Raw genomic sequence first — 16,600 nt, 5'->3', positions numbered from 1 at the left:
ACAAGAGCATTACTTTGCTTCAGGTGGAGAACTCCTAAACCTGGGCATAAGCAAGGCTGAGTTTGACACAGCCAGGATGTCCACCATAGTGCAGTAATACCAGGCATGCCGGAGAAGAACTTTGGCAAAAACAGGACTGGCAGCTCCTCTATACTACTGATTAATACACTGCACATGTGCACTTTTCAAATGTTCCAGCAAACCATCTCAAAAATGTCACACTAAGAATAGTTACAGAGGGTGCATTATAACAACACCAACAATAGAAGAGTTCAACCATCCAATGTGAGAGCATGACAAATTTTGGTAGTGAATTTCAGGAATGAAAATGACAATTTATAAAGCAAACTCCCATATGACTATCAGATTTCAGTTCAGAGCATAAATGTATGGTGAAATGGTGTAAATGTACCCATGTAGTTGTAATTTCTCTCTGATTTGTTTGCATGGCTGGGGTGGGAAACTTCAAAAGTGTAAAAACTGAGAGAACACCCAAAACGACTTCAATAAATTCTTTGTTCTTTATGTTTTTTTTTTCCTCTCTTATCCCAGTTTGAATACAATTCAGTGAAGTTAAAACAAACCCCAAACTCTGAAAAAAACACAGCACAAGTGAGGGGAGAGGGAGGGATGGGTGAGCTGTGGAAGTCTGGGTACAATTTTTTTTTAAGGAGAAAACCGATGTTCAGTCTCAGATGCCCGTCGTCCACAGAGGGGCATTCATGTTTTGTTTTGTTTTTTTTGAGGGTGCGAGCGGGCTTGGTCAGCAGGCACATGGAGTACCTGACTCCAGCTCCACACTTAGTCCTTTGCTCAGGAGGAAGGCTTCCTGCTTTGGCTCCCGCCCTAGGAATTTCTTCAGCATGTCAGCTGCATCCTCAGATCCACCAGGTGTCAGAATGCAGGTCCTGTAGTCCAAACCGACCTAAGGCGGAAATTCAACAATACAAAAGATTACAACTTGCTACACAACATTTTAACCACTAGAACATTTTATTCACACATTCACGGCGACATTAGATGCATGCTATACAATAAAATTGACTGGCGGTGCCAACCTTGGGGTTCATTATGCCCTCCTGCCTAAAGCGGGCATAGAACATGTCCATGGAGAAGACCTCACTCCACAGATAACCGTAATACTGAGCATCATAACCACCAGCCAGGTGGCCAAACGTAGCTGGCATGTTGGTTCCTACATGAAAAACAGGAGACACAATTTGTTTTTAGGGGTCAGTATTCTGCATGAACCTGTGTTCTAGTGACTGCAATGAATGAAACCAACTGAAAAATAAATATTTGCTGAGAACCAAGACCAGGTCACTTCACCGGCCATGCTGAAATATTCAGCCGGGAAGTTACAAGGGTGCGATGTACAATGTATATATCATATATTGTTTCTACATATTTTTACAGGGACTTTCCTGGTACTTGGCTCTAATATAAAGAATGTTATAGACTAAAACTGAAAATAGTTTTGAAGTATAACTCAAAGCCTTTTGCCAAAGCATCATGGCTAATGTGTCTGACTTTCAGGAAATTCTCACCAGGGGACGCTGGCACACCCAGGATCTCCTGGCACAGCCTGGCATACTCCTCAGCTGGGTCCAAACCAGTCTTGGTGTGCAGCGCCTGGTCCACCTTGGCCAGCACAATCTGCCGCAAGTTGAAGAGGCCTACCAGGGAGAGGGAATGATTTCCAATGATCATAAATGCGCCAATTAAATCCGAGTGTTCAACAGGTAGGGGAAGTCCGGCAACGAGTGTGCGCATGAAGCTAAACAGAATTGATTTGAACTCACATTTTTTACTAACTGTGACATGCAGTCAGTGATGAACACATCAATGATGTACTTGAAAAATGCAGACCAACTGTCATAATCAGTCTGGACCTACATTGCATAAATGGCCTGTTAAGCATTACCAGTGTTGGCCAGACGGGACTTGATGAGCTTGTCCAGCAGCTCGTCGGGGATGGGGCTGCCGGTCTTGTAATGCTTGGACATGCGCTGCAGGGGCTCCTTCTCCCACACCCAGTTCTCCAGCATCTGAGAGGGAGCCTCCACAAAGTCTCGCTCCACATGGGTTCCACTGAACATGGCAAAGTCAGCCTGTGCACAAAGACAGGGAGCTGTTACAATATAACTGATGATGCAGAGATCTTCATTTATTTAAATGAAACGGCGAAAACAGTGACAGCTTAAACAACAAGTCACAAAATCTAACCCAAAGGAGGCGTCTTAATGAGTGTGCTCTTGAATTTCCGCTTCGTTCTCACCTGGGCGCAGAGCTGGTGCATGACGTGGCCGAACTCGTGAAAGTAGGTCTCCACCTCATCGTGCTGCAGCAGAGAGGGCGCGTCTGCCGTGGGCTTGCTGAAGTTGGCCACCATAGCAGCCACTGCCATCTGTCTGGTCCCATCAGACAGCAGACATCCGGGCTGCAGGCCGAAGCAGGCGGCATGGCCATACTTCCCCTCCCTGGGGGGTGACACCAGCAGGAGTCATTAAAGACACTCAACGCTTCTCTACAGGTATGTACCACCAACCTCAGACACTCACTCATCACCATTCAAAAGAAGAAAAACGTGGGGAAAAAACAGCATCTTTCTTTTTTCTGTCCCTTCTGCTCTCACCTTGGGAAGAGGTCCAGGTAAAACTGACCGACGACTTGGCCCGTCTCGCGGTCCTTCACGCAGTAGAGGGTGACGTCCTCGTGCCACACGGGGGCGCCCTCTACAAGCTCGAAGGACAGCCCCAGCAGCTCTTGGTAGATGTCCAGCAGGCCACGGGTCACCACCTCCATGGGGAAGTACTCCTTCAGCAGGTTCTGGTCCACAGCATACTGAGTCTCCTCCACCTGTGTCATGTAGTAGCGGGTATCCCAGGCATGCAGCTGGCTGTGGAAGGGCAGTCCCCTCTTTTGGCACTCTGCCTCCTTAAGCTTGAGCATCACGGCTCGCTCCTCCTCACCCAAGGTCTTCAGCTTGCGAGCCAGCTCCTCTGATTAGTGAGAAAGAGAAACGACTGACCAGTGAATTTGTGTAGAAATGATGAGAAGCTTCTGCTAGGCCTTGGTAGCTTTCCAGATCAGTTAAGTGGAGGATGAGCACATTCAGAACTGGACCAATAGTCACGGTGTGATAAACATTCCAACAAATACTGAATGCAAAATAAATTCTCATCATGTCAACACTTGAGCAATAACAGTTACCTAGGAAAGTGGAGACCTTCTTGCTAGACTTGGCCATGTTCATCTCCAGCACAAAGTCAGCATGGGTGCTGAAACCCAGAAGAGCACTCTTCTGGGCACGAAGCTTCACCAGCTCCTTCAGGATGTTCGAGTTCTCCTTAGGGGGGACAGAGGTAGGACAAAAAAGGAATTCAGAGTTTGAAGAGAGCAGACTGAAGGTGGCTCTCCTTTTAGACAATATTTTATTCTTACTGGAAACGGCACAGCAGTGTAGCGTAGTGGTAAGGAGCAGGCTCATAACCGAAAGGTTGGTGGTTTGATTCTCCCTTGGAGCACTACTGTTGTACCCTTGGGAAAGGTACTTAACCCACAATTGCCTCAGTAAATATCCAGCTGTATAAATGAATAAAATTGTAACCTATGTAAGTCACTCTTGATAAGCACATCACCTCAATGACAATAAAGCAATAGAATGGAAAGGAAACCACTCTCCATTGACAGTCCTGTGTCACTACATCTTTGACAAAGAGGTTATGGAATTGTCGTCATTGCACTTGAAGGGTGGGAGATTTTTTATTTAAATCCAGTACGCTTGTACTGGATTTATTTAAATCCTATGCTTGTGAAAGGGAATTGTGCAATACCTCTTGGCAGCGAGAATTGAAAGCCTGCTCAAGCTTCTTGCGTGTCTCTGGGACATGACACTTCTTCATAGTGGGAAAGTAGTGAGGGTACTTAAGAGTGATCTTTAGGCTCCCATCATCATCCTTCTCCAAAGAGCTGAGAAAATCCTCAGGGAGACCACCTAAAAGGGTTTATCCAATACATGTTTAAGAAAATCAAACACAATGTTTATTGTTGCAGTGTCAGGTGTGAATGTTAACCCATATCCTCACCAAGCTCCTCTCTGGTGAAAGACAGACTGGTAGTATCCTCATTCAGGTGCTTGTTGAAATCGATACACAGAGTGCTGAGTTTTTTCTTGATCTTCTTGATTTCCTGTTAAAAAAATTTTAAAAGACACTTTTGTAATACTGTCGTGAAAAGCCATAATGTGATTGTTTAGACGTTAAGCACAGAACACTTCAAATTTATTTGAACATGGAATTTCTCTTACTTCTTGTGTCTCTTTAGGGAGGTGCAAGCCATTCCTCTTGCCCAGCTTGATCAGCCTCTCCATGTATCTCTTAGCTTCCGGACTAAGAGCACCAGCATCAAGCTTCTCCTGCAACAAAGTATATTTGAAGTGTTCAGTATTTTATACAACTAAGTTACAAAATAAAAGTAACTGGACTTATGTCAAATACTTGAACGTCACAGAAATTGCTAGCATTCGAACATTCAAGCTAAAACGTGTAAGGCAGTCGATGCCATTAACTAAATTAAAATATAATAATCTGACTCATGATAATTATTTTTATGTGCCTCAGCAGGTGGCACATAAAAATATGTGCATCAACAGGTGTTGATTGGTGCCACGATGCCTTGAATATTTGTATTAATTTTCATAATTTGACATGTCTGTAGTTCACAACATTCACAGGTTTCTTTATCAGCAGAAAGCATCTTTCTTATACCTATTACGTCAACTAGAATGCAGGCATCTCACTGAACTATGCATCTTTTTTTAAAATATTATAACAAGTTAGGTGTTTTGGTAATTGACACAAGATAAGAGATGCAGTGTATTTCGATTTTAATGACTTTCCTAAATTGCACCATTGTGCTCCATTGAGTACCCTGTTGCATGTTGTGAGTCCAAAATGGTTCTGGTAGGTGGACTGCACATTGTTTCTTAGGTTTTTACGCTGCATGTGTATAGAAATGAATTCTTGATAGAATCAAGTTGCTGTCACATTCTGATCACTACATGTGGTTGAATCTTATATCAACACCTCTTACAGCAGGGTGCTGACTACTTTTGAGACATGCTGGCAACCAAACTGAGAACCTGAACTGTACCCTAAAGCCCTCACCTCCAGTGCCACAATCCTCTGGTACACATCCTCTCTCATGCTCATCTCCACATCAAACTCAGAGAGCTTCTTATCAGCGTCAGTGCTGGCCGTGCGCACATCTTTGCATGAGGAAACGTGCTGAGGGAAGTCCAGCATGTTGCGTTGAACTGGAAAAGCACAATAGGAAGGAGGTGTTTGTGTGTTCAAAACAGGTAACACATGTCAAATTTTTTTGTAAAAGCAAAAACTATCCCTGAAATGAAATGTACCCATATATTGCCCAAGCCATGTCAATTTCTTTTAACAATGTAAGAAACACTTTGCTGCAGAGCACTGGTTGGTCAGCTGGCTTTTCTGTAAAAAGTGCTGAACTGTCTATACCATTGCACCCCACTTTCCTGCCAACTCAGACGTTCTGAATCGCTTACAATGACAGCAGTGTAGTGTACATGTTAAATGTGATTGCTGTGGATTTATCTGGACTTACCCACTCATTCAAGCTAGGTATTGTTTTTGTCTCTCTACACCTTTCTCCCAAACCACCTATAACCACCAACCAGCTATAAACAAATATAGCTGCCTGTATAAATAAGGCTAGTCAAACATCAAGCACCATGTATATTGAGACCATGTTTGTTTTACAGTGTAAGTTTTACTGAAGATTGCAAGAACTTTATGAAGAAACACAGGAACCTATAAAAGGACCTCCACTAAAATGTTAACCTGTTAATTTGGGTTCTCCATCTCTTCATTAAGTCTCTTTTATATGAATTACCGTTTAAACGTATATCTTTTCACAACTTACAATGTATGACTATATGAATAATTCCATCACTCTAACCATCACCAACCACGTGGTCAGTACAAAGTCTAACAGCTAAGAGCATTTCTTTATGCCTGCAGTATTTCAAACAGAAATGGCAAGGACGTAACAATTTGCATGAAGCAGGGAGTGACAAAAGGCTTATGACCAGACACTTACATTTTTATCAGATGCTCTCCACATAAAGAGCATGATCTTATATACAGTATATATGAAGTCAGCTCATGACATGGGCAGCATGCTCACCCGTGTATTCCACCTCCACATCTGCCAGAGCCTTCAGGGTGTTCTCATACGTGACGCTGGACAACTCCAGGGCGCCCACGGCATCGTACACGCGCTTGGTCTTGGCTATCAGCTCGTCGGCCAGCCGCTGGATTTCGTCCGGTGTCAGATCCCATCGCAGAAGGTTCTCTGCGCATACCCGTGCCTCACTGCCGATCACAACTTCTCCTGACAGGATAAGGCAGGGAATGCATTAGGCTTTGTATCAGGTTTGTGATGTTTTAAAGGTGAGCCCCTATAACATAATTCAAGCCTCTTGTTGATTTTTTCCACCTTGCACTTGAGAGCCACACTGATGATGAAATGACCAATAAAAAAATAGATTTCAACATAAAGTTTCTCCCACAACGCTTTGTGAATACGCCTTAGACAACTGGCACAATGCCGCATCTTCTTGCATCTTACATTGTTAACTGTCATAACAACACCGTGAAAAGGTCTTCCTGACTGTTACAGGAGCACAATAAATTCACAACACAAATGCAGCTGGCTGCAGTCACTCATGCAAACCGGCAGCCAAACAATGAAAACACCCCATAACACCAGCATTTCTGCAGTCTACCCCTCAAAAACAAAAAGGGAGCTGGACAAATGCACAAATCTTACCAATACCAGGCCTCGACATTGTTGTTTCCCTGGGGAACCAAATTTCAAAATTTGGCAACCAATGGCAACCAAAATTTTTTAAAAATTTTTTTTCACATAAAACTGTTTTCCTTCTCATTGCCCTCCAATGGCAGGCTGCCTTTACATTCTCACCACTGCAAAAAATCTGACAAATATTATCTCCTGCCCTCCTTCAAATCTGACAATGTGTATGTTCATTCGAAGTAAAAAACACTGCAACATTCATAGCACGCTATGTGTGAAATTCTTGTTGTAACAGTTTAATCCAAATCCAAATTGCAAATTTGTAATTGATAGTAGACCTACTGTTACCAATCAATACATGAACACTGTGATGGTAATAGCCAACATAGACCTACTGCTGATACATTGGATATCACTCTGGACTCTTACCCGCACGCTTCAATGTGACTCCGCTCCGCTGACTGACTCGCAAGTCTATTATAATTTGACAAAGTGATAAAATATGGTCCAGGATATGTATAAATTTTACACTGCCAGATCCAAGGGTGAATAAGATTCTCATTTGTGTATTAAGTGTAAACACCGCAAATTGATTGGTTGGAGGTGGCCGTATGTTTCCCCTAAAATTCTGAATCAAACAAATCTGATACCAGAGTCCACAGAGTCCTTAGATATGATCTAAGTTTATGATGAATTGCATTGGTCATGCAGGAAGATATGTTAATTTTTCAAATGTTGGCCAATACATTGGATTTGTTTAGTGCATCATATGCAATCTATCACCCTTTATTGTACTCTTTCGAATAATCAATAAATAGTTTAGATTTTCAGTAATTATTCCAAAGTCTGTACAACAGAAGGGTGCCTCCCCCTGTTGGCACCTGCTCACTTATTCAATATAGCCGAGGCAATCCATGTGCAGTGAACCAACAGAAAACTCAATGACAGACTGTTAATATCATTCCCAGATATACATATGGGACACATCACAGTCTGAAACCACCCAAAAGCATACTCTTGAACCTAAACCTACTCATACAGTTTTGTTTATACAAGAATACCAGAAATATGATTTGGCTATAATTGGTCATTTAAAATATATTTTTAAAAACAGGCTTGGTAAGGCCAATTATATTAATTAAAGCTAATTAAAGCCACGCAATTTAACATTTCCAGGACTTAAAATGATCAATGTATGAAAATAATGTGGAAATACAAATCTTCCAATATAAAACTGAAGCACTAAAGAATATTTAGTGGTTACATATTTGAAGTAGTTTGTGAATAACTGTCCATGAGGACGACAAAATGTCTATCATGCCCATACAGACATTGTTTATTTAGGTGTAATGTCAGAAGTGGCTGGCATGCAAGTATACCTGCACTTGTGTTTTTTAAGCACATAGCTGTTTCAGTTTCTTCCCATAGAGTGGCATCTTTGCCCTTGGTCCACAAAGATGTAGACTGAGGCAAATTGAGAATTCTCCATAGCACGGGTTCAAAACACAATCCACAAATACAATCCTGAGCAACTGTGTAAATAAACATGCCTATTAAAAACTAATTTTGGAGAAAGACCCACAGGAGTCGGGTTTGGAATCCTTGCTTTAGGTGCACCAGCAGGTGATATGTGTTTGTAGCATTTTAGATTATATTTAGTACAGCAACTGAAACTATCATTTGTATAATTGCTTATCAATCCATGTGCAGCTGCTTAGTAATCACAACAGGCTAATGTGGTGCAGTGCTGAACGCCAGCCACTGTGACTATGGACATGCCAGGGGGGTCGCTGGCTGCTTATTTTAACACCTTGAGGATACATTCAGGTGAATGAGATCCAAGCATGCAAAACATGCATGTTCTCATATTTTGCGCAGGCAACCCAGTCCAGTGATGTTAAACTTGGATTTCTGCTATATTTGGAAAATCACAACTATACCCTAGACCCCTCACTGGACAGAGACTACGCTTAAAGTTAAGTTAATACTAAGCAGCACCAAAACAGGTTCACTATCATTGGGTGGAATCAGTCTTATAGCCGTTGCTATTACTAACAACTGTTTACAACACTGACTGGCATGCATGAGCCTGAATGGATGTTTTCCCTCTGCTCATTCTTTGGTACGTGCATGAGTTTTTTTAACCGAGAGAATAAAGAATAGTGGAACCTGAAGCAGCAATTTTCCAGAGGCTAGTATGGATTTAGTTTTGCTCGTGGCAACTTTAAATGCACACTAGCAAAACAGCTAGTTAACGAGGTCCAATGTGAACTGGTTAAATAGCTAGCTGTGGATCATGCGTGATTAACAACAAGATACTCTTTATTCCAGGGTAATTGGATCCTCTTGCATATCCTGGATAACACGAGGGTGGCATATTAGCTAGCTAAGCGTTAACCGGAATTCAAGTTCATCATTGTAAGCATTCAGGCGGCGCTCAACAGTCCAATGAATGGATGATGACGTAGTATTAATATAGGTAACCTGGATTATTATAGCTAGGCTATTTTACGTTTTTTGTCTAAATTGAAGTGTTCGTGAATTCATAGTGAAGCCTTACTAGTTACTTGTTAGCTAGCAGCAAGTAACCATCGCTAGATGAAGCCGGTAGTCAATCAGGTAACGTTAAGTAGCTAGCTAGCTACAGCGAAGTTGAACTGCACCATGCGTGCCATGCCATCGGTGTTAGCTAGCTAAAACGTTACCTATAAGATAGGCATGAGTACGTAACTTGCTAGCGATTCTTTTAGACAATTATGTGACAGTCATACTTTGAGTTAAACGGCCAATAATACGGCCATAAATACACAGGAGAAGTTAAATCTCACCTGTCGGTGCCATAACAGAAAAAACTGAGTCACTTCAATCGGAGTCGTTTCGCAATCAATGGTTTCCAAACTACTCATTCTGCCCCGGACACGGATACTGGGGCGTCAATGATTAGTGTAGGCTCCTGTCAATCAACAATGTTGTCCTGTCCCCTCTTGCGATTCTATTGGTAGAACAATTCATTTGTAACCTTTAAAATGTTTTGCTGAGGCAAATGTATATGAAAATACACATTATATAAATATAGCTGGATAGTTACTTTATTTAAAAACCATTCAATCTATTTTAGCAGAAAAGTCACATGTTAGACCCAAACCCGCTCTCATTTTACATAACTATCACGCAATGACGTCTTAGACATGAGACGCAGAGCTTCACCTCTTGGCTCACTACCCCAGCGTACCGCAAGGAATTCCTTGATAGACGTCCTAACAAGCGGTAAGAATAAACTTTTTAAGACACTCCAGATCAGTTTCGCTACACGCTTGACAATAATCAGTCTGGTTTGAAATACAGTTTAACTTCTGCGTGAGAACTGAGATGTTCATGGTGATGATTGTTAAACGTTGTTAGCTAGCTAACGTTTGCAGTGTAGCTAGCTAGCCAATGTAAGTGGAAAGTCTCTACTTACGAACAATCTGATTTTTAACCGTCATAATGTAATGTTGGCCAGCTGTCTTGTTATCAACGTATCTAACTTTAACTACTTAGTTAGCCAAGTACTGGAAGACCACCGTTTACAACATCAAGGGGTCGAAAACTTGCTAGCAAGCTATCTGTACACCTCTTTGCTAGAATATTCTGATCCAATCTGGTTAGCTATTCTAGCCGGCTAACTCGAATATGAGGTTAACTAGGTAGCGTTAGCTTGTCAAAGAAGAAACACGTGTTAGCTAGGTAACGTAAGTAAACGTTATGTTATGTAACCTGTGGTGACACATAGATTTCACATAGTATAGATGCATAGCAAGCGGTCAGCTTCCTTAACGTCATACTTGTTAACAAGCTACTTTCAGCATCCTCACTGTTAATGTTTGATATGTTAGATTCGTTTACGTTGAGAAAGTTGTGCTTGGGGGTAGATGGTTCGCTAGCTTCCTAACAAACCAGCTCGATGGCTACGTTAGTTAGCGAACGATGCCTGACGTTAACTGAAATACGTACCTAACTGACGTTAACTCTCTAGATAGCGGATTGGCCAACGTTGAAGAAGTAGCTAGATTGCTAATGTTAGTCTGTTTTTCATGGCGAACATAGTAAGTTGAGCTACCTTAGCTTGCTTATGGGTTTTCAAGTTACTTCAAATTCTAGTCGCTAATCACTGGAAAGCAGGTTCTCATGCTACTAGCGATTATTTGTTCACCCTCTGTTGTTGTCTTACATTGCCTTTGTTACAGCGCCCTTTTCCAAGAAACGAAAGATGACACATTGGACAGGCATTATTAAGACGTTTGCCTGTGCATGCATGCATTTATGTAGCTAGTTAGTTTTCCAATAATAGGGAATATTAATGCAGTAGTTCTCTTTGAATTAACTTTGAAACATGGCGAGGTGTTGCTATTTGTTGACCTCTTAGAATTAACAGCCCAGTAACCTTTTGTATGCTTTATTCAAATTTCAGGGAACACCAAAAAGGCTCTCATCGAGGTTCGAGCCTCAGACAGAAAACATGACAGACACAAAGCGTCTTGCTTTCTCCATAATCCAGTTCCTTCATGATCAACTTAACAGTGGGGGATTATCTTCAGATGCACAGGAAAGTTTAGAAGGTAAAAATAAAACAAAACAAAACGTTTCATAATTGAAACATTCAATGCATTCTCCTTTAGTATTGCTAATACGCTTATAAATGGCACACTCACTCTTTTCAAAACCAGTATGTTGCCTGTTTTCCAGTTGCAATCCAGTGTCTGGAGACAGCCTTTGGAGTCTCTTCTGAAGACCAGAGTCTAGCAACCACACAAACATTACCAGAGATTTTTGCATCAGCTACAGACACGGTAATGTGGGACATTTTTTATGCCAGTTTATCACAAATTCACTGTGTATAGAGACCAAGAAAATGAGAGAAATACATGGATAGCAGTGGAAGTAGATAATGCTGTACTGGGCTGAAACTAGAGACATTTGAACCATCCTGTTGTTTCAGCATCAAGAAACCCTGCAGGTAAAGATCAACCCAGTCCCCCATTCCCCTACTGAGGAGGAAGCTGCTGAGGCGGAGAGACTCAAAACAGAAGGTTTGTGCTCTAATTAGCCAACCAATTCCACCCAGGCCAGCATGTTCAGGAGACAGCCATTCTTCACTCATTTCTCTTTGGCTTCCTGAGAGTTATTTGCTGATGTCACTTTGTTGTCCTGCAGGTAATGACCAAATGAAAGTGGAGAACTTCAGTGCAGCTGTGGAATTTTACTCCAAGGCTATTGAGATAAACCCACAGAATGCAGTTTACTATTGCAACAGGTATGGACTGACTTTTTTGGCTAGGAAGACTAGAGAACAGGAAAGAGAGGAATGTTCAATATGTGAATGCACTTTTCATGCTATGTTTGCCTTGGTTTAGCCCATTTACTGGACACTGTGTGTGTGTGTGTGTTTCAGGGCTGCAGCATACAGCAAACTGGGGAACTATGCAGGAGCTGTACAGGACTGTGACCTTGCTATTGGAATTGACCCCAACTACAGCAAAGCATATGGAAGAATGGGGTAGGACTGACACTGTTGTCAGTAGCTAAGCCTCCAAAGATCTGTCAGTGAAGTAATAAAAATGTGATTTATGTCTTTTAACAGAGAATGATGTTAATCCATATTTGACTGCTTTTTCATTTGTAAAGCTCAATCCTTTCTTTCTTAAGGTTGGCTCTGGCAAGTTTAAACAAACACACAGAAGCTGTAAGTTACTACAAGAAAGCTCTGGATTTGGATCCAGAAAATGAGACCTACAAATCAAACCTGAAGATAGCTGAGCAGAAAATGAAAGAAACACCGAGTCCTGTGAGTTTTTAGTAGTGTTTTTACTTTACTTTGTGACTGCCTACAGCCTATACAACACCCTGATATGTCCCAGTGTCTGATCATGTACTGTGACTTTCTCAGACTGGGGGAATGGGTGGAGCTGATCTGGCAAGTCTGCTGAGTAACCCTGGGTTCATGAACATGGTGAGAGCAAATAACAAACACCCCTTCCCACCTTTGTGTCATAACCTACTGATCTGTAATTTCCAGACCAGAGTACTATTCTGTAAGAGTCTGTAGTGTTTAGGAAACAGGGTCTTTCTAGGGTTTTGAAAAGGCATTGGTGGTTTGGCATATGTTTGACAGTGTGTCATATCTTTATAATTTAGTAACTATTTGTTATTCTTAGTTTTATGTTGCAAAGAGTGAAGAACACTTTTTTAATGTTTACATTTAAAGTTAGCTATATAGTAAATCATGTTTTTACTCTCACTAGAAAGTAAAACGTTTGGAAAACACTAGTAACACTGGAATAAGCTGAAAAGCAGCTTCTAAGGGAGAGTTTCTTGTCCCATCCCCCCTTCAGATACTGCACCCAAAATTCTTTTACTGTAGCAATTTCTGAACTAAATTATAACTTCAAGGAAGTAAAACGGTGCAAAATGTTTAATGAATAACTGAATCTTTCGTTGTTTCAGGCTTCTAATCTTATGAACAACCCACAAGTGCAGCAGCTGTAAGTAAGACACTGTTGTAACCAATATAGTGCAATCTTTTTTCTAGCAATGCTGTATAATGACAATAATTTAAAAAAAAACTTATTTAACTGGAGGCATTCAGAGAGTACAATCTTTATGACCATTTCTATGACACTGTCTTCAACAATAATTTGAATCGATCCATATAGCAGTTAAGGTTTTTCATTTTTTTCACTCAGGACCTTCAAGCTGAAACATGACAGCAGTAATGTGAAAGTGGTTTACTTGCCAAACCAGTTGTATTGCCTGCTGGTTTGCCCATGCATGATAGCATATTTTAATTAATTGAAAAGAACTGAATTAAAACTGCAGCAGATGACATTAGTCAGCTTATTATTCTTTTATCAGTCTGTAAAGTGTATACAGTGACTAAGGGACCCTGGTTTCTAAGGTCCAAACTTGGCACTCATTAGTCAAATGAAGATATTGTCCAAGCACCTCCATTTTTGACTGAAACCGAGTTGGCTCAACTGTGACTAGAGCTGTGTTATAAAGTAACAAAGAGAAATGATGTTTCAAAATTGTTATAAAATCCCGTATTTAAACATGTAAATCTTCCCTGAAGTAACCTCCTGAGTCTTCTGTCTGTCACTGTTTTATTTAGGATGTCAGGAATGATGTCAGGTGCGTATGGCCCCATGGGGGGAACAGCAGCTCCTGGGGGAGGGGGGACCAATGACCTCTCAGGTCTCATCCAAGCGTAAGTTCATCAATCCAAAATTGGAAATGTGTTTTGTTAAGTTTTAGTGAATCTCAGCAGTGTCAACTGTTAAGATTTATCAGCAGGTGAAACTGGCTAATTGCATCTTATGAGGATTCTTCCAAGTACAGCACATAGAAGTTTTCAAAGTACATAATGCAAACTAAATTATTTGCTTTTTGATTTGTACAGTATGACCTTAAACACTGTAGTGGACAGAGTAGAAGAGCAGGCTTCATCAATGGTGAAAATGTGAAAGGCACATAGGATGTGTATAAGGATTTATACATATTCATACTAAGACTATGCATTAGATGGGTAACATGGCATAGCTCACTATTTCTTTCTGTCCTTTTGTGTGTGTAGGGGCCAGCAGTTTGCACAGCAGATGCAGCAGCAGAATCCAGAGCTAATTGAACAGCTGAGGAGTCAGATTCGCAGTCGGACACCTAGTACTGGCAATGAAGAGCAACCCTCAGAGGGGTGAGACTAGCTTACTTCCCACATTCTGTCTTCTGCATAAGAAGGAGCCCCAAACACCATGGCACTGTGCTATATGTGTGGGAAGTAAAAATCATAAAGGCAGACTGTGCTTATTATTGAGAGGATATGTTTTTGATGGTGTACATCCCCACATTTCAGACACTGCATAACTGTAATTATGAAATGCCTATGTCACATTTATCTTTTTTTGCAGATAAAGATTGTATGAAGAAAAGTGAAGATGGACTGTCATTATTTTCAATATTTTTTGGAATTCCAGGGAGAATATGTATTATGACATATAATACTTGCATGTTTGTCTACATTTTTTATGGTCAGTCTCCATAAGAAATGAGGGCTAAACAGCAAATAAATGTAGACTCTGGACAAGCATTTTTTACAGAAATCAATTCAGTGATGTGTCTGGGATGTGTCAGATTAGCATCACCTCAATTATACTGAGAGATGTCACATTGGTGTAACGTGGTTTTACTGTGGTATGTAACTAATCATAGGAAATTAAATATCATGAAACTGAATCAGTAAACGGTTCTACACAAAATAAGAACTGCCAAGATTTGTTGTGGCCTAAGTGCAGAAATGCATTTCTTGCATTAGTTGCAGTTGCTTTTTATTTGAGGTAAACTTGGATACTTTAAAGTGATTTAGTTAAACTATTGGAATTTTAAAAACAGTTATTTGTACAGATATGTGAAATGGCAAGGGAATATGTATAGAATGCTGTCAACTTGATATTAAATGGAAGAATTTGCAAATAGGATTTTTATGGTTGTCATCCGTTGTCATTGGACAAGAAAAAAAATATTCAAACCCTCAAACACATAACAGACTCCAATCCTACATATTTTTGTTTTAATTATTGAAAAGCTTGAAAAGCAGTCCTTGAAAATGCTGTGGGTTCAAACAGTTTTTACCTGGCTTTTTTCCTAATTTAGTCAAAACAAAATAAACATTCTTGAAATTTTGGCTCCTAGCCTATATTCCGGTCAGCCTGGTGATGCTCTTTGTCTTGGGAACTTTTCATGCAAAAATCATACAAGAATCAAAAAAGGCTTTGGTACCTTATTTTGCTTTTTTTGCTGGTTTGAAATTATATTCATGCAGTGCATTGAAGATTGTCACTTTTTAGATTGGAACTATATAGTTTGGAACTATATAGTGCACGCCAGATTTTAATTTTATGTGAATTGTGCATGGTATGGAATTTGTAATTCTGAAGTGTGCATACAGTGGCAGTAGCTTTGAGTGGAAGGGGTGATGAACAGATTTATTTACTATGTAACTTAACAGAAGCTCTCGTCCAGAGCAACTAACAAAATGTTAGTACATTTACGTTCTTTCTGATGTCAGAAATGAAAATCAGACTCACTTATTTGTGTTTGTGAAACTTAACAGAGAAAATAAAACTGATAATCTTGACAAATTTTGAGCACTTAAGAAGGTTCCTATTGATTTTACAAGTGCAGTCAAAACTCCAGCTATGTGCCTTATGGAGCAACTCTCTGGGGGTGTGGTTCGATAGTAGTGAAATGGATAGTTCTAAATTAATATCTGGAATTGTCAGCACAACAGTTCCCTGTGTCAGTAGTGAATAGTTAGCAAAATTACTGTTTGGACTTAGTGTTGAAGGCTGAACTATTATGTAGAACTGAATGGTTTTATTGCAACAATTACACCTTATTTATGAATGAATTAATCTGAATCATGTCATGTTGGGGGAAACAAGTTCTTAGTGTAATAATTTATTTTCTGCTATAATTTAGGAGTGTTTCATTATATAGTTTACTGGGATTCATTTGGAACAACACAAAAGTAATTTAACAATTTTTAAAAAATGACAGATGTTAACAGCAAAGAATTAATGTCCAACCACAAAGTTCCCATTGTTCCATGACTTGTCCTATATAATGGTTGACTATTGAAGACTAGTTATACCAGATCTGTTTTGAAATTTAACAAAATATTTAAGAATCTCATAGCATAAAAACCGTCAATCCCTTTATC

General features: G+C 40.3%; 2 protein-coding genes across 2 annotated transcripts; one reads left to right on the top strand and one right to left on the bottom strand.

The window, feature by feature from the left end:
- Positions 1-480: 480 nt before the first annotated feature.
- On the bottom strand, positions 481-9,753 carry thop1 (thimet oligopeptidase 1). The gene is made up of 13 exons (XM_036521204.1): positions 9,678-9,753; positions 6,220-6,426; positions 5,169-5,317; positions 4,310-4,417; positions 4,089-4,191; positions 3,837-3,997; positions 3,214-3,349; positions 2,636-3,002; positions 2,279-2,480; positions 1,925-2,111; positions 1,548-1,676; positions 1,059-1,195; positions 481-925 (listed from the first exon to the last, which is right to left on the bottom strand). Exons 1-13 carry the CDS (start codon positions 9,688-9,690, stop codon positions 764-766), a joined length of 2,061 nt encoding a protein of 686 aa, XP_036377097.1. The 5' UTR covers positions 9,691-9,753; the 3' UTR covers positions 481-763.
- A 271-nt stretch (positions 9,754-10,024) lies between these two features.
- sgta (small glutamine-rich tetratricopeptide repeat (TPR)-containing, alpha) lies at positions 10,025-15,869 on the top strand. Its single transcript, XM_036521493.1, has 12 exons — positions 10,025-10,116; positions 11,300-11,447; positions 11,575-11,678; positions 11,828-11,918; positions 12,043-12,142; positions 12,281-12,385; positions 12,535-12,673; positions 12,776-12,838; positions 13,333-13,370; positions 13,997-14,092; positions 14,459-14,575; positions 14,790-15,869. The coding sequence occupies exons 2-12, from the start codon at positions 11,348-11,350 to the stop codon at positions 14,791-14,793; spliced, it is 957 nt and encodes a 318-aa protein (XP_036377386.1). The 5' UTR covers positions 10,025-10,116; positions 11,300-11,347; the 3' UTR covers positions 14,794-15,869.
- The last annotated feature ends 731 nt before the right edge of the window (positions 15,870-16,600 follow it).

Source organism: Megalops cyprinoides, chromosome 2 (genome assembly GCF_013368585.1).
Source record: "Megalops cyprinoides isolate fMegCyp1 chromosome 2, fMegCyp1.pri, whole genome shotgun sequence".
NCBI lineage: Eukaryota > Metazoa > Chordata > Actinopteri > Elopiformes > Megalopidae > Megalops > Megalops cyprinoides.
This window is presented reverse-complemented; position numbering and strand designations above follow the sequence as displayed.